The sequence below is a fragment of the Mesoplodon densirostris genome, chromosome 7 (assembly GCF_025265405.1).
Source record: "Mesoplodon densirostris isolate mMesDen1 chromosome 7, mMesDen1 primary haplotype, whole genome shotgun sequence".
Taxonomy (NCBI): Eukaryota; Metazoa; Chordata; class Mammalia; order Artiodactyla; family Ziphiidae; genus Mesoplodon; species Mesoplodon densirostris.
The window spans coordinates 61,533,023-61,560,430 of NC_082667.1; the positions used below are offsets into that span (position 1 = coordinate 61,533,023).

Genomic DNA, 27,408 nt, shown 5'->3' on the forward strand with positions numbered 1-27,408 from the left:
CCTGGTACCTAGAATAGTGCTCACTGTTGGTACTCTATAAATATTGTTAAGTGAATGAATGAATTTATTTAAAAAGGAACAGATTTTTTTTTTTTACATGGATTCAAATTACTATCTGGGGTCTCTTACTAACCTTAAGAATGTCCTTTAGTGCTTTTTATCAATATCAGGTGTTTCAACTAGCAATTAATTTTTCAGTGTTTATTTTGCCTTCACTTTTTTTTTAAAATTAATTTTTGGCTGCGCTGGGTCATCGTTGCTGCGCTAGTGCTTTCTCTAGTTGCGGCGAGCAGGGGTTACTCTTCGTTGTGGTGCTCGGGCCTCTCATCGAGGTGGCTTCTCATTGCGGAGCACGGGCTCTAGAGCGCAGGCTCAGTATTTGTGGCGCACGGGCTTAGTTGCTCCGCGGCATGTGAGATCTTCTCGGACCAGAGCTGGAACCTATATCCCCTGCATTGGCAGGCGGATTTTTTTTTTTTGCGGTACGTGGGCCTCCCACTGCTGTGGCCCCTCCCGTCACGGAGCACAGGCTCCGGACGCGCAGGCTCAGCAGCCATGGCTCACGGGCCCAGCCGCTCCGCGGCATGTGGGATCCTCCCGGGCCGGGGCACGAACCTGTGTCCCCTGCATCGGCAGGTGGACTGTCAACCACTGCGCCACCAGGAAAGCCCCGCAGGCGGATTCTTAACCACTGCACCACCAGGGAAGTCCCGCATCCATTGTTTTTGATGAGAAGTAGGCTGTTATTTTTATTTGGCTTCCTTTATGTGTAATGAATTATTTTTCTTTTGTTGCTTTTAAGATTTTCTCCTTGCCTTTGGCTTTTAGCTTTTTCTGTGATGTGTCTGTTTGTGGATCTCTTTGCATTTATCCTATCCTCTTTGAAGTTTGTTGAACTTTCTGGTTAGGTAGATTAATGCTTTTCAATAAACTTGGGAAATTCCCAGACATTATTTCTTTCTCTCTATTTTTTTTTCTGCTCCTTTCTCTTCATCCTCTCCTTTTATTTATTTTTATTTTTAATCTTTTTTGGCCACAACACATGACTTGTGGGATCTCAGTTCCCCGACCAGGGATTGAACCCCGGGCTAGAGCAGTGAAAGCCCAGAATCCTGACCACTGGGCCACCAAGGAACTCCCCATCCTTGCCTTTTGATCCTTCCATTATGCATATGAGCAAAATGGTGTTCCACATTTCTCTGAAACTGTTCATTTTTTCTCATTCTTTTTTTCTCTCTGTTTTTTGGATTGCGTAATTTCCTTCAGCCTATCTTCAAGTTTGCTAATTCTGTCTTTTGCTGGTTCAGAGCTGCTGTTGGGCTCCTCTCTTAGTTATTGTACTTTTCAACTCCACAGCATACCTTTGGTTCTTTTTTGTAATTTCTATCTATTGATATTCTTTATTTGATGTGACATTGTCATCACACATTCCCTTACTTCTTTAATCATGGTTTCCTTTAGTCTTTGAAGATATTTATAATGGCTACTTTGGAGCCTTTTTCTGTTAAATTTGAAATTTGGTTGCTGTCACAGACAGTTTCTGTTGCCTGCTTTTTTTCTGGTGTATGGCTCATACTTTCCTGTTAATTCACATGCCATATATATATATAAATATATATATATATATATATATGTATATAAAACAATATATGTATTGTTAGAAACTGGATGTTTTTGATCATATACTGGTGCAATTCTGGCTACTGGTCCAACCCCTCTGGGGCTTGTTATTATTTACTTGTTTGTTTGTTTGGTGACTGGAAAGATTATTTCAGTGGTCTGTTCCCACCACCTCCTGACAGTGTGAAGCCTCTGATGTTGCTTCTCAGAGGGTGCAGCTTTGGATATGCCCACAGTCACCTTTGGATGACAGTGGTTTTGGCAGGGCTGTCTTTGACTCTGTCGTTTCCTGGCCCCACTCAGCTGTTAAGCTCTGTTAGTTGCCATCTGATTACTCTATTGTTTTCAACAATGCCCTGGGGCATAAATTTTCTCCACAGACTGATCCACTCATATTAGGGCTCCTTTGAAAGGATAGTTCCTGAGATCAGTGTTTGAGATTTGTTCTTACAAGAGGAGGGCTCCTCCCAGCTGTCTCTGTTCCCAGTTCTCGTCAGCAAATTCTTTAGCCTACAGTTCAGCCTATATCTCCAGTAAATCCATCCCTCTCCTCCCTATTGCCTTTCACCAGAACTTTCACTGTTTTTCAGAGAGCCCTTAGTCTTAAACTTCTTCACATTCTGTTGCAAATAAAATAATTTCCTTTGGGGAGAGGTTCAAAACTCTCTAAAGCCTGCTTCTCCTACCAGCCAAGAACTCTGAGCTATGGTTCTGGAGTTGGAGGTGGGGACGATGACATTCTTCTCTTTGAGTGACACGCCCATTTTAGGAGCTGAGCACTTGGTGGAGGGATGGCAGTAGCCTTGTGCCAGAGTATAATTGCTGTCTTATAAGCTAGGGAAATGGCAATCAGGTCCCCAGTATGCTCAGTGGCTCTGCATCCAAGGTGAAGTCCCTGCCCCATGAGTGGGGGCTGGGTGGAAGTAGGGAGGCCCACTTCTTTGCTGGATTCACCTAGAACTTAGCTTTAGCAACAGGTAACTGGAGGAAGGAGGAGACATAGCCTTCCAACTGGGAGCTTGGGGATGAGGGAGCCCTGTGTTCTCAGCTGCACCAGTCTGGAATGGAGTTTCTGTCTTACTGATTTTGAAGTGGGGAGAGAGAGAGGGAGCAAGTGTTAATTAAAATACTACAGACTCTCACTGTTCTTACTGAGTTTTACTAAATCTTCTTGAGCAAATGTTTCTTCATTTGCTGTATGCCCTAGGACAATTTCTAGAGACTTTGACTGATTGCTTTTTTTTTTTATGGTATCAGAGATTATATATTTGCATTTTCCAAGTTTTCCGTGATAATGAAAATTACTTGTCATCCATAAAAACATGCTTATTAAAAAAAACCAAATAACCTAGAAGTAAATGAAGTAAATTACGTAAAGCCCCCTTTCATTCCTCCTCTCCCAATCCTAGTGCCTTGGGCAGAGGAAACCATGAACATCTTGATATGCATTATTACAGACTTTTTTCTAGGCATTCACAGACATACATGTGCCATATATAGGTAAACAGGTCCATAACGATATAAACGTAAACAGGAGTGTGTGATTCAGTATTATTGTGCAACTTGTTTTCCATATCACTATGTCTTAGAAATATTTTCATGTCCACACTATAGATCTCTTTTTATCTGCTGCAGAGTATTGCCTGGTAGGAGTTGGTATGTATTACTTCAACAATTTCTTCATTTATGTACAATCATGTTGTTTCAAATTTTTTGTTATTTCAAAAAATGCTTCGATACACATAGTTATACCTGACTCCTAGGACTTGCGTGAAGATTTGTTCAGGTTGGATGCCTACAGTCAGACCTGTTAAATCAGAGGCTAGACACCTTTTAAGTATTGATATACACTGCCAAATTGTTCACCTGAAAAGCTACATGGATTTATGCTTTCTCCAACAATGACAGAGTGCTCATTATCTCCAGCACTAGTTATTATTATTATTTTTTTTTTTTGCGGTATGTGGGCCTCTCACTGTTGTGGCCTCTCCCGTTGCGGAGCACAGGCTCCAGACGCGCAGGCTCAGTGGCCGTGGCTCATCGACCCAGCCGCTCCGCGGCATGTGGGATCTTCCCGGACCGGGGCACGAACCCACGTCCCCTGCACCGGCAGGCAGACTCTCAACCACTGCGCCACCAGGGAAGCCCTCCAGCACTAGTTATTACCAATCCTTTCATAGCTGCCTTTTCAAGGGATGGGAAAATTGTATTCATTTTAATTTTTGACTGCTTATGAAGTTGAAAGTTTATACATGTTTGTTTATATTTCTTCTTTATAAAAATATTTTTATATCTTTTGTTCATCTTTTGTTTGGTTTCTAGGTGCTCTTATATTAAGGATCTTTAACTTTCTGTTATGTCACATAATGAATGATTGCTTTTAAAAAATAACTTTTGCCACTTTCATTGGAGAGTGGGTCTATGGAGCTTCTCACACTGTCAAGCCAGAAGTCCCCTCTAACTCATCAGTTTTTAAAAACATTTTTACCCATAACACATTCTGTCCAGTGCTGTGTATTCCTCCTATGTAAATGTAGCAGTAGTGACCCCAAGAAGAGAATCCTTTCTGTTTGGGGAATATTTTTAAATTAGTGATCCATTTCTATCCCCCTTTCATAAGATTCCCCTGGCAGTAGTCCTAGGCTAGCTTGGATACTTTGGTCCCGATAGTTTGCAAGACTGGAGATGTCAAAATTTCTTAGTCTTTGCCATTCTGGCCAGATACCTAGCAAGTTGCAACTTCAGATGCTGCCTCTAGGATTTGATCTGTGTCATATGACCAATGTCATGGCCTGAGGACATCAAAGATGATTCCATGACAAGGACTAAGCTTTATCATTGACCTCAGAGAGATTCTCTGTACCTGCATGTGTGCTGGGTACTAGATATATAGGAGTAAAAGGAAAGGTGAAGTTGCTGCCTTAGAAGAAATTCCTCTAGTTGTGGAAATAGCCATGTAAACAGATGAGGATACTGCAGTAGGATAAGTGAATAGTGTGATGGAGTCACGGAAGAGGAAGACCTAAGTTAGTTTTACCCATGTACAGAGTTGCTGATATATCATTTTGGTTCGAAGAGATGATGGGAGAAGGAGAGTGTTTTAGCTAAGGGAATAGTATGTGCAAAGACATGAGACTGGTCAAGAGCCTGGTACTTTCAGAGAACTTCAAGTATTTCATTATCATTGGGGTTGGGAGGAAGTGACAGTTGATGTGGCAAAGAAGGCAGGGAGGGTCTTGCCAAGGTTGTGAAAGTTCTGTTTTAAATGGAGTTAAAGCTTTCAAAGTAAGAAACATAGAGTAGAATGGAAAGGGCCTTGGAGGTCAGTAGATTACAGTGCCTTGTCTATTGCTGATCGCTTGGCACATGGTCTTCATGTAGCAAGCACTTAGGAAATATCTGTCTTCTACCTCCTCTGTGTGTCTCTTTTACATATGAGAGATCAACATCATTGTAATAGTGGGCTCCAGGATTGCACATTCTTAGTATCTTTATATTCCTCTTATAGTATATCAAATGTATTAATATTTAGGAGAGCTCAATTCATACATAGGAGAGCTTATTTTGTGCCAGGTACTATTCTAAGTTCTTTATATGAATTAATCCATTTATAATACCCTCAATATAAGCGTATTATGAAGTTTGTACTATTATGTCCATTTTACAAGTGATGTGACTAATACAATGAAAGTGAGTGGTAGAACCAGGATTCAGACCCAGGCAGCCTGGCTCTAGAATCAAGCTCTAAACCATCATGTTACACTGAACCCAAGCCAGTGTAACCCTCTGGCCCCTAGCTGGATATCTTTGTTTTAGATTGGCTGGCAATGTGGGGACCTTTTTCTTTCTTCTGTATAGTAGACATAATATGCATTGACTACCTACTCTAAGCTAAGCATTCTTCTGGGTGTTCTAGGGCAAGCTCAAGTGAGAGATACTCATTCAGTTATTTAATAACCACATACCTTGCTCTGTGCCAGGCTCTATGCTTGGAGATTGGCTTACAGAGCTAAATTAATTATTTATTTAGGTGTTCCAGAAAATTTGCAAGATACCAGATAAAGAGATAAGTGACAGGGCTTCCCTGGTGGCGCAGTGGTTGAGGGTCCGCCTGCCGATGCAGGGGACACGGGTTCGTGACCCGGTCCGGGAAGATCCCACATGCCGCTGAGAGGCTGGACCCGTGAGCCATGGCCGCTGAGCCTGCGCGTCTGGAGCCTGTGCTCCGCAATGGGAGAGGCCACAACAGTGAGAGGCCCGCATACCGCAAAAAAAAAAAAAAAAAAAAAAAGAGAGATAAGTGACAAATAAAACATAGTTTCTATATTTGAGTTGCTTAGGGGGAGTAAAAAAGGGGTAATAAAATAGTAATTATGGTATAATGGGATAAATACTGTCATAGATATATACCCTGAGGACTAAGAGAACAAATAGGACAGGGCAATTAATTTGCTTGGGAGAGGTCTGGAAAACTTCACAGAGGCAGTGACTTTTTCTGCAGCAGATAAAGAGAAGGAGAAACATTTTAAATGGAGCACCTTGTGTAAAGGAAAAAGAGCATGGTTTAGTTTGTTCAAGGAGCCTGAAGTGGCTTGATGTATCTAGAGCAAATGTTGGCAAACTTTTTCTATAAGGGTCAGATAGTCAATATTTTAGGCTTTGCTAGCCACACAGTCTCTGTCACAACGACTCGTCTGCCTTTGAAGCATGAAAGCAGCTATAGACAGTGCATAAATGAACGAATGTGGCTGAATTCCAATAAAACTTTATTTACAAAAACAAGCAGCAACCTGGATTTGGCCCATGGCCGTAGTTTCCTGACCCCTGGCCTGGAGTGTAGATGTCTGATAGGGAGGGAGAATGGCCAGGAAGCTGACTGGAAAGTTAGTCTATGGGCCAGATTGTAAAAGGCCTTGAATGTAAGGCCAAGAGGCTAGGGCTTTATCCTATTGGTAATGGGGAGTCATGAGGTTTTAAGTAGGTACGTTGGTATAGTTAGATTTATACTTTACAGAGGTCATTCTAGTGACTAGTGTGGTAGAGGGACTGGCAGAAGTGCGACTAGATGTACAAAGGTGAGTGAGAAATGACTGTCCTCTTCCTGACCTTGAGCAATAGCTTCTGGTCTCACTGAGGACAGATTTTTCACCCCTGAGATGTCCATGTCCCCAGCATTCTGTACCAATGACATTCAGAGCTGTTGTAGCTAAAATTTGGGTCCTTGCTAGATGTTCACGTGGTGAACAAGAGTTGGGAAGCTTCTCAGATCTGGGGCATGTGTGTTGTGGGTTCTAAACATTGTATGTGTGGGGAAGTGGGAGTGGTGCTGTGGTGGTGTGGTTTGGGAAACGTGGAGTGTGCGCAGTGGGGAACAAGGGTGGAAAGGGGAAGGAGGAGTAATTGCTTCCAGGGAAGAACCCAGGAGACCTGCCTGATTCCTGCACCCAAAGATGTGCTGCTCCTCTTCCAGCTTTACCTCAGTGAATTCTGTTCCCTGACGAAACTGGCTGGGCCTATTTTGTTGGGAACTCTAGAGAGATGTCTCCCCTCCTGTCTGCTCTCACCCACACCCCTTCACTACTGTTTCACTTGGAATGGGGTTGCATGCTTTGTGCCACTGCCAGGGAGATCACTTTTCTGAGCTCATAGAACTAAATATACCTAGTAACAACTGGTCCCTTGGCTCTTCAGAGAGCTGTTGAGCTGCAGCTCTAGCCAGTGCTGTATTCCCCCTGGTAAGGCAGGACTTTCAGGGAGCCTCCTTAGGCCTTCCTGAGAGAAGAGCTGCTTGTTCTGAGTCCGAAATAGTAAATCCTTGTTGTGGGAGCCAAAAGTTGCCTCTTTGGTTTTGTTTTGGTTTTGCTTTTTGTTGCTTTTAAACTTTGTCTTATATCAGACATTAGCCATTAGCTGGATGTGGGACAGTGTTCAGAGCAATATATGATAATGCCTACCTCAAGTATATTGGACATAAAAGTTCTAGTTCTGTACAACTTTCTTGTATGCTATATTTATGGCTGGGTAACTGGGACAGTCTATCAGAGGATATATGGTTTGGTAGGGGAGGTAGACGCATAATAAGACTGATTAGGGTATACACAGGGATCGTGGGAGCACAGAATAATCATCTTTGATCGAGAAGCCCTCATTGGGCTTCTGTGGTGGCGCAGTGGTTAAGAATCCGCCTGCCAATGCAGGGGACACGGGTTCAAGCCCTGGTCCAGGAAGATCCCACATGCCACAGAGCAACTAAGCTCGTGCGCCACAACTGCTGAGCCCGTGTGCTGCAGCTGCCGAAGCCCACGTGCCTAGAGCCCGTGTTCCGCAACAAGGGAAGCCACTGCAGTGAGAAGCCCGAGCACCGCAACGAAGAGTAGCCCCTGCTTGCCACAACTAGAGAAAGCCCGTGCACAGCAACGAAGACCCAATGCAGCCAAAAATAAATAAAGTAAAAAAATTTTTTTTAAATTAAGGAAAAAAAAAAAGAAACCCTCGTTATCTTCCTCAGGACCAACTGCCCCACCTCTAAGCTGCCCCAAGTTGTGACATATGTATAATACTGTTTGATACGGACAATTAATTTTTTCTTAATTTTAAGTAAAATGTAAACAAAAACATCTTCATAAAATGTTGCATTATAAAATTAATTTGTAATGAACGATCTACATAAAAACAATGTGCTTGCTTTGCAAACACAACCTCATGACAAGTCCCTTAGCCACCACCCTCCCTTCCAATCAAACTGTAGCCCTTAAGCCTCTCCCAAATAAAATTCCAGAGTTGTCACTGGAGCTCAGTGTTCCTAGACCTTTAAATTGTTTTTTTAAAGGGAGCTGGACTTTTGGGGTGAAATTTGATTTAAAAAAAAAATATTTATTTATTTGGCTGCGCTGGGTCTTAGTTGTGGCCTGTGGGATCTTCAATGCGGCATGCAGGATCTTTTCAGTTGTGGCATGTGGGCTCCTTTAGTTGTGGCTTGCAGACTCTTAGTTGCAGCATGTGGGATCTAGTTCCTTGACCAGGGATTGAACCCAGGCCCCCTGCATTGGGAGTGTGTAGTCTTAACCACTGGACCACCAGGGAAGTCCCTGAAATTTGATTTTTAAATATAGTTTCAATTTATAAAATGCTCTGTGGGCCATTAAAAGACATGTGCAAAGGCAGTTTATGACTTGTGCAAACATGACTCATTTAATCCTTATCACACTCAAATGAGAGGGATAATTAGCCCTCATTTTGGGGGGGAATACAGGCTCAGAGATGCTAAGTAGCTTGCCCAAAAGTCACATAGGAAGTGGTCTGTTTCTAAAGGTTCTGAACTCTTTATATTTACAGTACACCGCCTTTCCTCCCCTTAAAGCCTCAGCTCGGTACTTTGTGACCACCTAGAGGTGTGGGATAGGGAGGGTGGGAGGGAGACGTAAGAGGGAGGAGAGATGGGGATATATGTATATGTATAGCTGATTCACTTTGTTATACAGCAGAAAGTAACACACCACTGTAAAGCAATTATACTACAATAAAGACGTTAAAAAAAAAAAAGAAAAAAGCCTGATTGTTGCAGCCGCACTTCCTTGTTCTCTAAAGAGGTTCCACCCAGCATCTGGCCCTTCCTTCAGGTATAGCTTCTGTCAGCCCACACTCCTTGTTTGGCACCACCTTCTTGCTGGCCTTGTTTTCTGACCTTACTCTTTCTTTGCATGCTTTGTGGTACCAGCAGAGCCTGATGTTAGCCCCTGTGCAGATACTCCTTGCATTTTCTTCCCATGAGCTTCTCTGCTCTCCATACACCTCAATGACCAGACTTGGCTATAAAAAGCAGTCTATTTCTTGTTGGCTCCCTAAAAGTAGCTGGTATATCTCATTACATGGTTTCCTGGAGTTAGCTAATAATGGTAGAAAATCCTCTTCCCTGGAGATTTTGGCATTTCTGCTCCTAAGGCCTGCATATGACAAGTGTTTCTCTAGTCTTAGATTAAGAGAGCCTAGGAGGACTAAAGTAGGGTATACCTTAAAGGACCCCTGATGAATCAAAACTAAAAAAATTATGAAGATTAGAAATTTGATCTCTGTGAAGTTTATGCAAAACCTGACAACTTCTCATTATATCCACATTACTACTTTGTTTCAAGCCATTAGTTCAGATCTTGATTATTGCAATTGCCACCTGGTTTCCCCGCATCTGCCCTTGTCCTCCTATAGTCTGCTTCTCAACACAGCGTTCAGAGAAATGCTTTTAAAGATGTAAATGCGATCGTGTCGCATATCTCTTCAAATTCCTCCAACAGCTTCCATCTCAGAGTAAAAGTCAAAGTCCTTATGATGACCTACAGAGGCCTTTATGATCTGGACCCCTGTTACTTCCCTGAGTTCATCTCCTACTAGTTACCACCTCACTTGTTTCTCTTTGGCCACACTGGCCTCCTTGCTATTCCTTGAACATACTTGTTCGTGGCTCAGGGCCTTTGCATTTGCCATGTTCTGTTCTTGGGATACTCTTCCAGTTATTCTGCTTGCCTTTCTCCAACATCTCCTTCAGATATTTGCTTAAAAGTCATTTTCTTAATGAGACTTTCCTTGACACCTCTAATGAAGATGATAAATCACTAATACCACTACTCTTGGCCTTCCCTCTTGACCTTCCCTGCTTTATACAAATTATTGTCTCTCTCACCCAAACTGGATGTTAGCTCAATGAGGACAAAGATTTTTGTCTGTTTTGTTTACTATTTACTGCATTTCTAGTGCCCGGAACATAGAAATCTTATATTTGTTGAATAAATGAATGAATGAATTTCTGCCTCCAGAATGACTATCTCAGACTGCTTGTAACTGTGTCTTCCCTGATATGTCCTAGAGTCTGGTGTTTAAGGTCCAGTGATCTCATCACTTAGGTCTCCAGTGAGAGTAATCAGACTCTCAATAAAATTAACAAAATTGTTTTAAAATTCATTTTGAAAAATAAGTAACTGAGATTAACAAGAAATGTTCTGAAATAAAAGAGCCATGGAAAGAGGGGTCAAGACATTAGAAAAAATTTTAAAGCATAAAATAAAATTAAATTAAATTTTTAAAAAAGTATAATAAAATAGTCAAGTGCTAGCACAAAAATATGGTTTAGTGCAAAAGAATGGAGAGGCTAGAAATATACCCAGCTATATGTAGTTGTTATTACTTTATAATTACTTCTTATTATATAGCATTTTCCCAAAAAGAGAATAAAAGACAGATAATTTTTTTTAAGGTCTGAGGCATTTATTTATTTATTTATTTATTTTAATTGAAGTATAGTTGATTTACAATGTTGTGCTTGTTTCTGGTGTGCAGCAAAGTGATTCAGTTTTTTATGTATTGATATATGTATATGTATATATGTGTATATATATATTCTTTATCATATTCTTTTCCATTATAGGTTATTACAAGGTTTTGAATATAGTTCTCTGTGCTATACAGTTGGACCTTGTTCTTTATCTATTTTATATATAGTAGTTTGTATCTGCTAATCCCAAACTCCTGATTTATCCCTCCCCACCCCCATTTCTCCTTTGGTAACTGTAAGTTTGTTTTCTATGTCTGTGAGTCTGTTTCTGTTTTGTAAATAAGTTTGTTTGTATCAGTTTTTTAGATTCTACATATAGGTGGTATCATATGATATTCGTCTTCCTCTGTCTGACTTACTTTGCTTAGTATGATAATCTCTAGGTCCATCCATTGCTGCAAATGGCATTATTTCATTCTTTTTTATGGCTGAGTAATATTCCATTGTGTATATATACCACATCTTCTTTATCCATTCATCTATCAATGGACATTTAGGTTGCTTTCATGGAAAGAGAGATAATTTAATAAATGGAGTTGGGATACTGGGTAGCAATTTGGGAAAAAATGTTAAGAGTCACAATTTATAGCATACAATACATTGGATGTTAGGTGGTCTAAAGAGCTGACTATTAAAAAATCCAAACATGTTAAATACTTCAGTCAGTTTACCTTTCTAAGAATTGACAAAATCTCCTTGCTCTGGGCCCTTCACCATGTCACTTACCTAATTCTTATTAAAAAAGTAGATTCTCTCACCAATTTCAGATGAGACATTGGGGAGCTGGAGAACCTAACCCACACGTGTCAGAAGGAACCTGAGTTTAGTTGTGGGTGGAGGACACAGAGAACTGTTAAACTTAGGCACTGCTCTTCACTCCTCATCTCGCAGGAGGTCTTGACTTCCCTTCAGGATTCTAGCCTCCATGGGAATGTAGCTAGGCTGTACCTATACCCCAGGTAGTAGACTGCAGTAGAGCTGTACTCCAGTATGTAGCTATTAGCCATATGTGGCCATTTAAACTTAAATGTAAATTAATTTTAAAAAAATTTCATGGGCTTCCCTGGTGGCGCGGTGGTTGAGAGTCTGCCTGCTGATGCAGGGGACATGGGTTCGTGCCCCGGTCCGGGAAGATCCCACATGCTGCGGAGCGGCTAGGCCCGTGAGCCATGGCCGCTGAGCCTGTGCTTCCGGAGCCTGTGCTCCACAACAGGAGAGGCCACAACAGTGAGAGGCCCGCGTACCGCAAAAAAAAAAAAAAAAAAAAAAAAAAAAAATTCAATTCTTTAGTCATACTAGCCACATTATGAAGGCTCAATAGCTGCCTGTGCCTAGTGACAGTTGTTTGGACAGGACAGATATTGAAGCTTTCCATTATTGCAGAAAGTTGTATTGGACAGTGCTACGTTGTAGTTGTGGACATTGTCAAGATCCTTGTGCTCAGCAGCCTATACCCTGACTAGGTTGAGAGTAATCCAGTGTGGTCTCTCTTCAAACTTCTCTCCTGAGTCTTTAAGCCCAGACGTCTTATGTCTGAAAAACCCTGGGGAGAAAATCACCCCTTGATTATGGGTTTAAGGAATCTGGGACCATTCTGTCAATCATCTGTTCATTTAGTCAACAACATTTACTGACATTACTCTGAGTCAGACCCTTTCCTTTCTTGGACCCTGGGGATAATGAAAGGAGGATAAGAGACATTTCCTGAAAATTCTACTAAAATGTGTTCGTGTGAGAGTAGTGATCAGAGTTGTGTATTTCTTTGATGTTTGAGGCTCTGTGGAAAGCAGTGATCACTGTTCAATCTTATACATACTAATGTGGTTAAGGATTGGGCTGAATGGGTATCTGTGAAATTAATTACCAGTTAAATTTCTAAAAGCTTTGATTTCTTTTGCTTTTCTTTTTTCTTGTAAAAGTATAGTGTGAAAAAAAAATCCACATAACTAAAGGACAGCATATGCAGTACAGGGGAAAAGTTTAGACTATAAAGTCAGATACCTTGGGTTGGAATACTAACTCTAACCCTTATCAGCTGTAACCTTGGGCAGATGTTTCAGTTATCTAATGCTGCATAACAGACTTCCCCCAAACTTAGTGGCTCCAAACAACAAAAACAGTTATTTTATCATGTTTCTGCAATCTTGGCTTGGCTTATCAGGGACAGCTCCTGTGTGTCCACTTGGCATCAGGTGAAGTAACTCAAAATCTAGGGACTGGAATCACCTGAAGTCTCAGTCACTCACATGTCTGACTCCTGGGCTGGAAGACTCAGACAGCTTGTGCTGCTCAGACATTGCTAGCTCTAAATAGTCTTTACACCTTATCTCTCCAGAATGATAGCTTCAGGGTAGCCAGGCTTCTTACATGGTGGCTCAGAGCTCCCAAGGCATGTGTTCCCAAAGGGAGTGAGCCAGGTGGAATCTATATTGCCTTTTCTAACCTAGCCTGGGAAGTCATTTGACATCATTGCTGCCACATTCTGTTTGTTAGAAGATGAGTCATTAATGTCAGCCTATATTCAAGGGCAGAAGAATTCAACTTTTATGGAAGGATTGTAAAAGAATTGTGGACATATTTTAAAATCATCACAGCAAGTAATTTAATCTCTTTAAACTTTTTGAGAATTTGGGGCAAACTGTGTTCTTTAAGACCATTACTGTTTTTGGACTTCCCTGGTGGCGCAGTGGTTAAGAATCTGCCTGCCAATGCAGGGGACACAGGTTTGAGCCCTGGTCCAGGAAAATCCCACAGCTGCAGAGCAACTAAGCCCATGTGCCACAACTACTGAGCCTTGCTCTAGAGCCTGCGAGCCACAAATACTGAGCCTGCGTGCTGCAACTACTGAAGCCTGCACGCCTAGAGCCTGTGCTCCACAACAAGGGAAGCCACTGCAATGAGAAGCCCGTGCACCGGAACGAAGAGTAGCCCCCGCTCGCCACAACTAGAGAAAAGCCTGCGAGCAGCAGCGAAGACCCAACGCAGCCTAAATAAATAAATAAATAAATAAAGACTATTACTGTTCTCATTTGTAAAATAGGTGTGATAATTCATTAGTTGTGAAGATTAGATGAGAAAATATAAACTCTTGGAATGTTGCTTATGTGTAAATGAGTGCTCAAAAGTTGTTAATTCTTCCTTTTCCATAATTAAAAAAATATGAGGAAGGAATTTCTTATTCACGTTTATTTTTTTCTCAAGGGAAACATATAACAAAGAAGAAAAGGCAGTCTAGTTAGTAAGTAGGACATATTCACATGGAAGGATACATGGGTGATGTGATACACTTGTACATCCGGCAGGTGGGATGTGCTGTGGGTAGCTAGGTGACCTGTGAGGAGATCTTAGTGGGCTGGCTTCCAGGTATCTCTTGTGACTTGTGTGCTTTCCCTTGCAGTTCCTGAGGGAAGACCTCAATTACCACGACCCAACGGTGAAACACAGCACCTTCCACGGTGAGGATAAACTCATCAGCGTAGAGGACTTGTGGAAGGCATGGAAGTCTTCAGAAGGTAATAGGCAGCTTGGTTGTCAATCCTAGTTGCCAGAAGGTTTAGAGAAGAGAGAAGATGGGTAGCAATTTGGCCTTTAAAGGACATGAGTATAAAATGCTTAGTAAAGAGCAAATTACTGAAATGGTTCTACATATAGTCACTGAATAGAGACTATATAGAGACTGAATAAGACTGAAGAGAGTCACTGTGCTGAGAATGGGGGAAGATGCTCCAAACAGAGTTGGAGTTGTTCTCATTAGAATTCTTATCGAATCCTATCCTATCCCTACACCTCTCCTTACCAGCTACCCCCATCCCCCAAAGGAATCTCACAGCTTTGGCTGCTTCACCTCCAGAGACAGGGAGCTTGCTGGCCTTTTGAGACAGCCCCTTTCTTCTGAAGCTCCCCACTTGGTCCTGGCTCTGCTGAGTCCCAGATGATTCAGAGGTTGGGTCGAAGTACAGTTGAACTCTCTCCCAAGTCTTCTCTTCCCAGTTAAATAGCCCTAGTTCTTTGAAGAAAAATTTTTTTTCCAGCCTCCTCTTCATCTTGGTCACCTGCATATGGACACTTCTGTTAATGTCTTTCTTAGATCATGGCTCCTACAGTTGGACGCAGACCCCCAGGTGTGGTTTGATCAGCACAGAGCCGAGCGGGACCATCCGCTTCTCAGTTCTGAACCCTGTGTGTCTGTTAATGCAGTCTGATTAGATAGTCAGCAGTCAAATCACTCTGCTGACTCATGTTGAACTTATTAAATTAAAACTTTAGGGCTTCCCTGGTGGCGCAGTGGTTGAGAGTCCACCTGCCGATGCAGGGGACACGGGTTTGTGCCCTGGTCCGGGAAGATCCCACATGCCGTGGAGCGGCTGGGCCCGTGAGCCATGGCTGCTGAGCCTGCGCGTCCAGAGCCTGTGCTCCACGATGGGAGAGGCCACAACAGTGAGAGGCCCGCGTACCGCAAAAAAAAAAAAAAAAAAAAAAAAGATTAAAACTTTAGCTCTTTAGATCTTTTTCATGTGTGAGACTGCTAAACTATGATTACCTTTTTTTTTTTTTTTTTTCTCCTAGAGCATTTGCTTCAGAATTCTGAGTGAAAGAGCATGTCTAATTGTATGAGGCTTGACAGGGGAGGAAAAAACAGTGCCTTAGCCTCCTTTCCATTTGTGTCTATGGCTAGAACTTCCTTTGATACTAATAAGAATGGAAGCAATCTCTCCCCTGGGTCTCTTAGGGTATGTCTTGATGCTAAGAAGAGTGAAAAATAAGTGACCACCAGCATTCCTGGTTTTTCGGATGAGGAACCTTAGGCCTAAATTTATTTATTTATTTATTTATTTATTTTATTTAAAAAATTTTTTTAACATCTTTATTGGAGTATAATTGCTTCACAATGATGTGTTAGTTTCTGCTTTATAACAAAGTGAATCAGCGATACATATACATATATCCCCATATCTCCTCCCTCAGGCCTAAATTTATAAAGTTACTTGTTCATTGTATTTAGTAAATAGTGGAGCCAAGACTTAGACCTGGACCTTCTGCTCTCTAGGCCAGTGCTTTTCCATACCACCTTGGTTGAAAGCACTGGTCTGGTTGTAGAGAAAACCAGTTTTGGTAGGAATGAGGCAGTCTCTATTTTTGTTTAAATTCTTACCTAGGGGCTTCCTTGGTGGCGCAGTGGTTCCCCTCAAGAATCTGCCTGCCAGTGAAGGGGACACAGGTTCGAGCCCTGGTCTGGGAAGATCCCACATGCTGTGGAGCAATTAAACCTGTGCGCCACAACTACTGAGCCTGCGTGCCACAACTACTGAAACCTGTGTGCCTAGAGCCCGTGCTCCACAACAAGAGAAGCCACCACAGTGAGAAGCCTGAACACTGCAAGGAAGAGTAGCCCCTGCTTGCTGCAACTAGAGAAAGCCCGTGTGCAGGAATGAAGACCCAATGCAGCCAAAAATAAATAAATTAAATAAATTAAAAAAGAAAATTCTTACCTAGGATTATGGAATTTCAGTTCTGGAAGGGATCATCTATAATATAGATGGAGAACATTAGATTTAAACAGGAAGACCTGGATTTTTAAAAAATATTTTATTTATTTATTTGGCTGCTCTGGGTCTTAGTTGTGATATGTGGGATCTTTGTTGCCATTTGTGGGATCTTCATTGTGGCATGTGGGCTCTTTAGTTGAGGCATGCAGGATCTTTTAGTTGTGGCATGTGAGATCTAGTTCTCTGACCAGGGATCGAACCTGTACCCCCTGCACTGGGAGCATAAAGCCCTAATCAGTGGACCACCAGGAAAGTCCCAGGAAGACCTGGATTCTAATCCTGGTTGTAGGATGGACAGGCTGATGCTTGTTAACTCTGTTTTTTTAAATCAATTTAGAAGAAGCATAATTTAGCTATATAGATAGCTTTCTGGAAATTGTTATCCTTGTGGGAGCTTTTGTTTAATAGCTCCTGAGCAACTCAGGCTGTCTACTGATGAGAGATCAAGCACAGAAATGATCTTTGGAATGATACCAGCACTGCCAGGAAAAATCTTCTAACAGTACCATTTAATTTTAGTTTTCTTCTTTTTCTGTAATAACTTGAGGCCATGGCGCCTGGGTTTTAAGAGTGGGTGTCAAAAGTAGGAATTTAGAATGAAAGATGGCAGGGAGAGCATTCCTGGCTTTCTCTGAAAGCCAAAGAGAAGTAGCTGGGAAGGGAAAGTGACCAAGAGAGGGCAGAAACAGAGGGATTAAATCATAGTATTAGAAAACAGCTCAAGACAATTTTCTGGTAAGAACTTTATTTCTGGACTCAGCAACTAATTGGAGCACTTCCAAGCATGTTCTAAATGACAGGAAGATGGAAGACAATGGAGTGAGTTTTGCAGAGTTGGTACCCATTACTGATGAGCAGAGAAAAACATTTCAATGCACAGTGATGTAGCTCATAGCTAAGCTAGAAGTGATATATATGTACCATTTTAGGATTTGCTCACCATGTGTCATGCCTGATGGTTTGACAGACTAAAAGTGAGAATCTTCCTGTGTACTATTTCTCCCAACAGTTTGTTTCATTATTCCAAGTAAGGCCCCTAATCTCTCTGGAGTTATGATTTCCAGAGCTACAAAAAGCAAGTACAATTCTGTCACTGGCTCAAACTGGCTGGCCTGAGTTTTTCTAGATGATGTAGATATCAGCAGTGGTCATTTGTATTCAGAACATTAGCTGACTAATGCCAGTACCATCTATGTGATTAATGTTGTTAACATTTTCTGACTAATGTTGGGGCCAGTCTTTTCTCTGTGTTATTTAGATTTAAGCAGAAAAGCCTGATAATCTCTACATTAGCCAGCTCTGGACTTTAATAATAAAAACAACAACAACAACTACAAAACTACTCTAATGTTTATATCATATTTAATATGTGCTAGGCAGTGTTCTGAGTGCTTTACAAATATTAACTCTTATTTCTTAGAAAAACCTTATGAAGTTTAAATATTACGATTTTCTCCATTTACAGATGAGGAAGATGAAGCAGAAAGAGAGTGAGTAAGTGAAATAATGTGATGCAATTTTGTCACTAACTATCCAGGGTTAGTGCAGACTTCATAAGAAAAGGGCACGGGCTTCCCTGGTGGCGCAGTGGTTGAGAGTCTGCCTGCTGATGCAGGGGACACGGGTTCGTGCCCTGGTCCGGGAAGATCCCACATGCCGCAGAGTGGCTGGGCCCGTGAGCCATGGCCACTGAGCCTGCGCATCCAGAGCCTGTGCTCCGCAACGGGAGAGGCCACAACAGTGAGAGGCCCGTGTACTGCCAAAAAAAAAAAAAAAAAAAAAAAAAAAAGAAAAGGGCACAATACCTAACAAGAATACTGTCACTTCAGACACCAAACTAGCCATAAGCTCTGGGTGTTCCTAGACCACCTGTGCTCTGACCAACTGGCCACAAAATCAGGGGTTCCCACAATCCCCTCAGGTTTAATAATTTACTAAATAACTCTCGGGATTCAGGGAAGTGCTATGCTTATGACTACAATTTCATTATAAAGGATAAAAATGAGGACCAGCAAAAAGAAGACACCCATATGGAAAAGTCTTGTAGCGTCCTGAATGTGGAGCTTCTGTGTCCTCTCCCCATGGAATCAGGACATATTGCCCTCCTGGCACATCAGTCATCAATGCAACCGTGAAGTTCAACCGAGCCTCATTGTCCAGAGTTTTTATTGGGGTTTCCTATAATTTAGGCATTATTGATTGACCACATGATTGAACTCAATCGCCAGCCTTCTATTCCTCCCCAAAGGCTGGGCTGATATCACCTGGCTCAAAGCCCCAGTCCTCTAGTCACATGGTTGATCTTTCTGGTGACCAGCCCCCATCCAGAGTAATCTCATTAGCATGAACTCAAGTGTGACCCAAGGGCCCACCATGAATAACAAAGATACTCCTGGGCTTCCCTGGTGGCGCAGTGGTTGAGAGTCCGCCTGCCAATGCAGGGGACATGGGGTCGTGCCCCGGTACGGGAAGATCCCACATGCCGCAGAGCGGCTGGGCCCGTGAGCCATGGCCGCTGAGCCTGCGCGTCCGGAGCCTGTGCTCCACAACGGAAGAGGCCACAACAGTGAGAGGCCCGTGTATCGCAAAAAAAAAAAAAAACAAAACAAAAATTAAAAAAAATAAAAACAAAGATACTCCTATAATCAGGGAAATTGACCTAAAGACAAAAACCAGCCAAATTCTTTATTATACAAAATTAAGTCATTAAGTAAGGAAGAGCTGAACTAGTAGAGCTAAGGAAGAGTTGAGAACAAGGGCAACTCCAGGGATCCCAGCAGCAGGGACTAGGGGATTGGCCTCTTCTAATTAGTAACTCTCATATGTCTCGGCTACATCCATTCTTCATCTCTAAGTGTCTTTGCTCAAGATTCAGATACAGTGGAGGGAGAATCAGATTGGCATAGTTTGGATCACAGACTTATGTAGGGTAGTAATAGTGAGAGAAGAGAGTATGTGTGTGTGGCAAGAGTTGAAGGGTGCTGCAAATTCCAATCTCTCTAAGATCCTTGAGGTAGGGAGAGTAGCAGTTCTTTAACAGAAGAGATGCCAGGTGAATTTTGTAGAATCTTTGAGCAGTACAATTGTTGTTTGTATGTTTGAGCCAATGGAAACAGTAACTATGCCCTTTGTAGTGAGGGGTGGTGGGAGGCATTGACCTAAGAGGATTCCCTTCTAAAGCATGCCTTCCATTCTTGTAAACAAAGTGCAGTGTTACTGTTTCTTCTCCCTTTTCGTGGACATGAGATTTAAAAAGATGTTGTCTGCCAAACAAAGCGTATTTCTTAATAATTTCTTTACCCATTTTTATGGATCAAAGGTACCTTAACCATCAATTTTGATTCTAACTAAAGAGTATGATTCCAGCTAAAAGCAAAATAACCTGGTATTCTAGTGTCACTCTGAACTTTGTCTTGAGAAGATGTTTTTGTTTTTTTTTTTAATAATTTTTTTCCCTTTTTTTACATCTTTTTTTTTTTTTTTTTTTTTTTTTTTCGGTATGTGGGCCTCTCACTGTTGTGGCCTCTCCCATTGCGGAGCACAGGCTCCAGACACGCAGGCCCAGCAGCCATGGCTCACAGGCCCAGCCACTCCGTAGCATGTGGGATCTTCCCGGACCGGGGCACGAACCCGTGTGCCCTGCGTCGGCAGGCAGACTCTCAACCACTGCGCCACCAGGGAAGCCCTAGAACTAGCTTTTAATTTAAATCACAACTGCTGTCTCACTTGGAACTCAATAAAATATTGAAAGCTCAGTAGTTGTTGACAAAATTAATTATTACAGGGCTTAATTGACATTACAGGGTTAATTGACATTAACCCACTTGTAATCTCAAAATGAATTACCTCAATTAGGAAAACAAGATCAATATGTACATATATGTAAAAATCTGGTTGTCTTCTCTTATATTCTGAGAATTTCTTAATATTTTCATGCTGTCATTCCTTACTCACCTCTGTAGTATTGGCCTCAGTAGGTACTGTTTCTCTCTTCCAATTTGTGCAAACATGCCTGCAAAAAACAAAAAAATTAACTGAGTACCTTCTACATACCAGGCATTGTGCCAGATTACTTTAGCATACCAGGCTCAGGCTCGTTTCTGTGCTCCACTTATTTTCATATTTTCTATCACTGTTTATCACACATCTTTCTCTGTACCTGCACTGATTTATCTGCGGTTATTACGATATGCCATTCTCTTTCATCCCTTGATACTTTCTCATATAGTGTTCCCTCTGTCTTCCTTTGTTGATCTGGTTAAATCCTACTTGATAATTAAGACTCAATTTAAGTATACCCTTCTTTAGGAAATCTTCCCTGAAAACCACAGGCTAGGTTAGGTGCCTTCTGTGTTCCCACAGCCTCTTTACATTTATCTCATCACAGCATTTAGCACACTAATTGCAGCTGGCTGTTCCCCTGCCTTTTTATTTCTGCACCAGACTGCTTGAGGGCATTATCTTATATGATTCCATATCTTAACACATAGCCCAGGACCTGGCCCAGAGCAGGGATGTGGAAGACAGGAGTTTGTCCTTGGGTCTGCCATTGTGTGATGTTATATGAGTTGTTTGGCTCATTCAACATTCCAAACTCTAGGTTCCTTTACTACTCTGCAGCCATGATGCTAGTCTTTCTCTAATCTGGTCTCTGCTAGCCATGTAGCTTCTTTATAGGTGGTGTTCACTAGTGTGTCCTTTTGGGCTCTGGCAGACTTGGTTTTTGCCAGGCAGCCTAGTGGGCCTATCACATGAGGCCTAAGTGAAAGGGCCAGATTCTTTTTGCAGTAATGGTTTAGGGCTTGGTATTGATACCATGTTAGAAAACTAACATAGTATCTGCCTCACTCTAGGCTCAGATTACAAACTGCTAGTGAGAGCCAGAGGGAAACCACTCAGAGAAAAACCACAGGTCTAGGCTGCAAACTGTCTTTAGGGAGGGCCACTTTGGTAAGATTCTGTAGGTGTCTTGGAATGCTCTCTCTCCACAGTAGTCAGATAAGAAGCTAGGCTTTGTGATGCATTTTCTGACTCACTCTGGCAATCAGTCACTCCTTTCTCTGTGCCCTCACATCACCCCATACATCCCTCTTACCTAGCACTTATCACACTGTATTATACTCATTTAATTTCCTATATGTCTCCTTCTCTAGAAAAGAGCCCTGGATGATGGAGATCATCCAGATTGATCTCTGTAACCAACCAAGGATCTACTAGAGTAGAAGCCAGTGAAAGCTTAGTGAATGAAGGAATGAATGAATGGTGATAATAATGGATAATATTTGTTTAGCACTTACTGTATGCTAGGAACTTGTCATATCTTCATTCCACTCTTAGGATGTGAGAACTCTGATTCTCACCATTAGGTGACAGAATGAGGCACAGAAATGTGAGGTAACTTGTCCATGATCTTATATCTAGTAAGTAGCAAATCTTGAATTCAATCCAAGTCACTTGGTTCCAAAGTCCAAATTCTTAACCATTGTGCTATATCTGACTGGCTGACCAAAAGACTGACCAAGTGACCAACTCACTGACTAACAGCTGTGTGAAAGAGAGGCAAAGAAGGTACTGGTAACTTTTCTGCCAGACATAGTTCTTTTGGGATGTGAGTTTGAAACTACAAAAGTGAGGGCTTTATTTGGAGGCACCACCAGTCCATTAGGGGAAAGACATACTGATTCAGGAGCCCATTTCTTACTGCTTATTCTTTCTCTGACAAGAAAAAGGATTGGCCAAGGCCAAGGATCTGTTCTGGCCTATCCCTGGAGGTATCACTATAGCTCATGTGCTAGGAGTAGTACTTACTGTTCCATCTGCCTGGAATGCCCTTCCCCCAAGTATCCACATGGCTCATGACTTCATTTTATTTTCTCCTCAAATGTCATCTTGTCAAAGAGGCCTTCCTTGATCTGGTCTGATATAGCACTACTCTTTATCCTCTTACCCTGCTTTATTTTTCTTCTTGTATTTATCACTACCCAACATACAATTATTTGTTACAGTGTTTTAGTTTGTCTCTCTCCACCAGAATATAAACACTAGGAATCTGACTCTTTTGTGCACTGTTATATTCCTAGCTTCTAGAGTGGTGCCTGGCAAGTAGTAGGTACTCAATAAAAATTTCCCCCCAATGAATAAATGATTTTGGAGTTTTGGACCGACTGCTTTCAAGGCCGTTTATCATTTGGCCTCAGTAGTGCCTCACCCTCCTTGTCCCTATGTACAACCCTTGGACTCCAGGCAAACGGGAGTCAGAGTTCTCTGAACAGGCCCCACACTTTATAGTTCTGTGTCTTTGCTCATGATTTTTTTTTTTTTTTTGTGGTACGTGGGCCTCTCACTGTTGTGGCCTCTCCCATTGCAGAGCACAGGCTCCGGACACACAGGCCCAGCAGCCATGGCTCACAGGCCCAGCTGCTCTGTGGCATGTGGGATCTTCCCAGACGGGGGCACGAACCCGTGTCCCCTGCCTCGGCAGGCGGACTCTCAACCACTGCACCACCAGGGAAGCCCCTGCTCATGATTTTAAAATGGGCTCCAAAGAGTTTCAATAAGTGAAGAGGTGGAGCTGGGTTTTAAGGGCTAGTTGGTGTTTATCAGGCCAGGAAGAGGGAAGAGAGCTTTTCCGGAAACAGCAAAGACCTAGAAGTCTGAGAGCAATGTTCAAGGATAAATAAGTAAATAGTGCAAGATACTGATTCTAGAAGAAGACTGAGAAGCTAAAAGCTATAACAGAGGCAGCATGTGGGGTAAAGCTGTGAAGTTTGGGTCAAGGGTTTCCAATTGTACAAGACAATCAACTGGGGTGCCCCAAGAGAATATAATAGCTTGTATTTATATTGCATTTATTTTTATCTCATTTAATTTTTATGTATGTTTTACAGTATACCTAGTGTTAGTACATATATCTAATTTATAAACAGATATTCATATATTGGCAACGTGTGCTCAAATTTTTTTTTTACATGTAGATTATGTCATTAGAAAGGTTGGAGGCTACATAGTCAGTCACCTTGTACATTTCTTTTTATAAAAGGACTATTTGTTGTGGAAAACTCCAGAGGTTGGCTTTCTCCGATTCTGTGTAGTATTGTTTGTCATTTTGCCCAGAGATGTAGTCTTTGATGTCTCTAGGAGCAAAATGGACAGGCGTAGGGGGATGAGAGAATCATCACCTTAGAAAACTCTCTCTTGCTTGCATGTCCTCCTGGGGTTTGGTCATGTGAGTCACTGGGAGTCTCTATCTGTACTAAGCTCCCCTGGCCAAATTCTGTCTCCTTTTACTGTCAGCCACAGCTCTCTGTACTTGCTGTTACCTTCTTTCTCACTTTGGCTCAGGGATTCTTCCCATTTTCTCTTTTGGAATGAGAAAGCAGAACAAGATTTTTAACTTTTAGGTGCTTGAACCTTAGGAACAAGGGGCCCTAATATCTCACCTTGACTGTTGAGTGAGATCTTCATGCTGGGACACAGCGTTGCTGTCTGACAAGGATGCAGCTCGTCCTGGCTTAGTTTGTTCAGACTGCAGTGACTATGAGTTGGCAACACCATACTGCCAAGGCTTACCTAGGTAGGGCATCTGCCAGGTAACAGAATAATATGTGGAGCACAAAACCCAAAAAACAAGTGCCTTGAGGTTTGTCCTGACATGCTGAAGTCATCATCCTTTTCTGCAAAGTGTAGTTCTGTAGGGACTGACTATGTTCAGAGTCCATCCTTATTGGAGTGTAGTGGTCCCCTTACAGACCCTCTGCCTCACTTAGTGTAGTGTTTAGAGCGGTAGTTCTCAGTGGGGGGCAGTTTTGTTTCCCGGGGAACATTTGGCAGTATCTGGAGATTTTTTTTTTTTTTTTTTTTTTTTTTTTTTTTTTGCGGTACACGGGCCTCTCACTGTTGTGGCCTCTCCCGTTGTGGAGCACAGGCTCTGGATGCGCAGGCTCAGCGGCCATGGCTCATAGGCCCAGCTGCTCCGCGGCATGTGGGATCCTCCGGGACCGGGGCACGAACCCGCGTCCCCTGCATTGGCAGGCGGTCTCTCAACCACTGCCCCACCAGGGAAGCCCTGGAGATATTTTTGATTGTTATGACTGGCAGCATGCTACTGGCATCTGGTGGGTAGATGCCAGGGCTATTGTTAAACATCCTACAATGCATAGGACATCCCCCAACAACAAAGAATTAACCTGTCCAAAAGGTCAGTGCTGCAGAGACTGAGAAACCCCGGTCTAGAGTGACTCCTGTCTCCACTGCAGTGTAGGGCACAAGTGGAGGAGTTCCTGCATGCCAAGCATTTATGCTCAGGCTTGTATCAGGTCGTCTTCCCCGTAGACAGAAGACCCTTGTGGCACCGCTGGCCTCAAGGCTTTCAAGCAACCATACGTGACGTGGCCTTTCTACTCCATACGCCATGCTGGGTGAGGCCGAGCTCCCTTGACAGTAGGGGCAGGAATGTGTTCTCTGCACTTTGCAGGCTAGCACTTGTCTGTCTGCCTCACATCTTGTGCCACTCTGCTAGGCCTTCATTACCTAACACTCTGGACCGTAGCACGTGATCATGTTTATAATGTATGTGGAGATACATTCATTTTCAGGAATAAATGGCCAGTCTATTCTACTTTCCTCAACACTTCTTTAACCCCAGTTCTGTCATCCCTCCTTTCCTAAGCCCTAGGATTTGAGCATATCTCTTGGAAGTTAATCTTTCTCTTCCCTCCAATGTATTCTAGTCTGGAAAGTAGATATTCAACCAGGCACTGACTCAGCACTCACCGCCTAAGCCTCCGGGATCTTGTCTTCTAGGATGCAATCAACCTGAGTGCACTAGACCTGCCTCATTTCCTCTCCTGGAACCTTTCCTGTGCCTCTGCAAATGATCTAATCTACCTTCAAAGTCTCTTGGCTTCAGAACTTCCCTCCTGAGCTCCAGCAGCTTCTTGGGGACATGGAGAGATTAGAGCATTTTTGTCTTCTATTGTTTCATTCGGAATGTTTCTCTGAGTGTCTGCTTTGTACTGTGTGCTGGGCTCCCCTATGGGAGGTAGAAGGATGAAGAGTCAGGGCCCAGCCTTCCAACTTCTCTAGTTTATATCAGAGTGACAGAAACAACCTAAGATCTGAGGTGTGCCTACCAGAGGAATGCTGATTTTTGGACAAGCATTTCAGAAGTTAAACTCCACCTGAGCTGTATATTTGTCTAGGAAGATTGTGGCTGCTGTCTGGAGGCCCACATTCAGAACATTTCTGGAACTCCTCATTTAGGGTAGTTATTCTTTCAGTAAATTATTATTGATGCCACTGTATAAGAGGCACTATTTTAGCGACAAAGGGGTGAGCAAAAATGAATAGGATGTGGTCCCTGCCTTCAATGTCTCCTAACTGTTAAGGGGAGATTAGAAAGCATTCTGATGAAGGACAGTTTTGGGGAAAGATATGTATCTTAAGAGAGGAGGGTGATAAATCTCACCATTTCATTCTGCTTCAAAACTTTTTTGGCTTCTTGCTGCTCACAGCGGTAGTTTTCAACTTGAGGAATGTACAGCTTCCTTTTAAGGGAAATCATTTATCTTGGGCCTGCAAAGCTGGTTTTATTTAATGGTATTTAAATATGTAGAAACATAAAATGAGGTTTAAGTTGCTATATAAAATTTGTGCACAAATATAAACAAAAGCACACTAATACATTAAATAAAAGCAAATTTTAAATCCAATAAAATGACACGTTTTGCTGAAACCCAGTTGCTCCCACCCAAGGCTCTTTAAGTTCAGCATAGCTGTATTACTGGGTGCTATATGGTGACTCAGTCCTCCCACCATTCTTGTCTATTCAAGCTCCTATGAAACTTTGATTTATATAATACATCATGATGTCATTTGACTTTTACTTGGCTTGAACATATTCCTTGCATGTTAAGTCCTTTTCTGTTCTTTTATTGTTGATTCTTGATAAAGTATGGAGATAAATTTGTTATATATGTGGCTAAATACCACAGAAATATTAAAATTATTTTACAAGGATTATTTTTATGGTTGTCCAGTTAAAAAAATCACAGTTTTATAGTATTGAGGAAATGATTAGGTACAGTGATCCATGTATAGTAATCACATGATTTGCCATGTTGTGAATGATCACTCAGTAATTGTTTCAGTTAGAATTGGCTCCTACTGTGACAGAAAATCTTTTCAATCTGATATAAGCAAAAGGGGGAATTTACTTTTTGCAGAAAACTGAAAAACGTATGAATAGGGCTGTCTACAGGTGTGATCTCATTCCGGGCTTAAGTGATGTCATCTGGATCCATCACTTGGCTCAGATTTGCCTTTGCGTGAAGCTTTCCAGCTGTGTCAGGGAGGATATATGTATGTGTGTATGTGTGTGTGTATATATATATATATATATATATATATACACACACATATATATATCCTTTATATATATTATTTATATAAATTTTAAAATGTTATGTACGCATTATATTTATGACATAAAGGCTAGGGCAAGGGCTATGATGCCAGACTGCTTGAGTCCAAAATTGGCTTTACCAATTCCTGGCTGGATAACTTTGGGAAAGTTACATAACCTTTTTGTGCATCAGTTTCTTCATCTGTAAAATAGGGATAAAGTGGAACATATCCTTCACATGGTAGTTGCAAAGATTAGTGAGCTAATATATGTGAAGTGCGTAGCACAGTACCTGTTATATAGTAAGTGCTATGTAAATGATGGCTTCTATTAATATCATTTGTTATTATATTGCAATAATATATAATATAATACTACATATAATATAGTATATTATATAATAATTAAGGATTATTTTATCCCAGATACCTGAATAGTGGAAGAACAAGTCCATCCCCTATAGGTCAAACAAAAAGTGCTGTATGTATTCCTTTCATACTTGGGATTTTATGGGAGAG

General features: G+C 41.9%; 1 protein-coding gene across 3 annotated transcripts in view; it reads left to right on the top strand.

The window, feature by feature from the left end:
* Nucleotides 1-27,408, top strand: part of STIM1 (stromal interaction molecule 1) — a 192,906-nt gene that overhangs the window by 129,608 nt on the left and 35,890 nt on the right. For all 3 annotated transcript variants that reach the window (XM_060104419.1, XM_060104420.1, XM_060104421.1), the window contains exon 3: nucleotides 14,340-14,454. In XM_060104419.1, coding sequence (XP_059960402.1) covers nucleotides 14,340-14,454 — 115 coding nt within the window. The remainder of the gene's footprint in view (nucleotides 1-14,339; nucleotides 14,455-27,408) is intronic.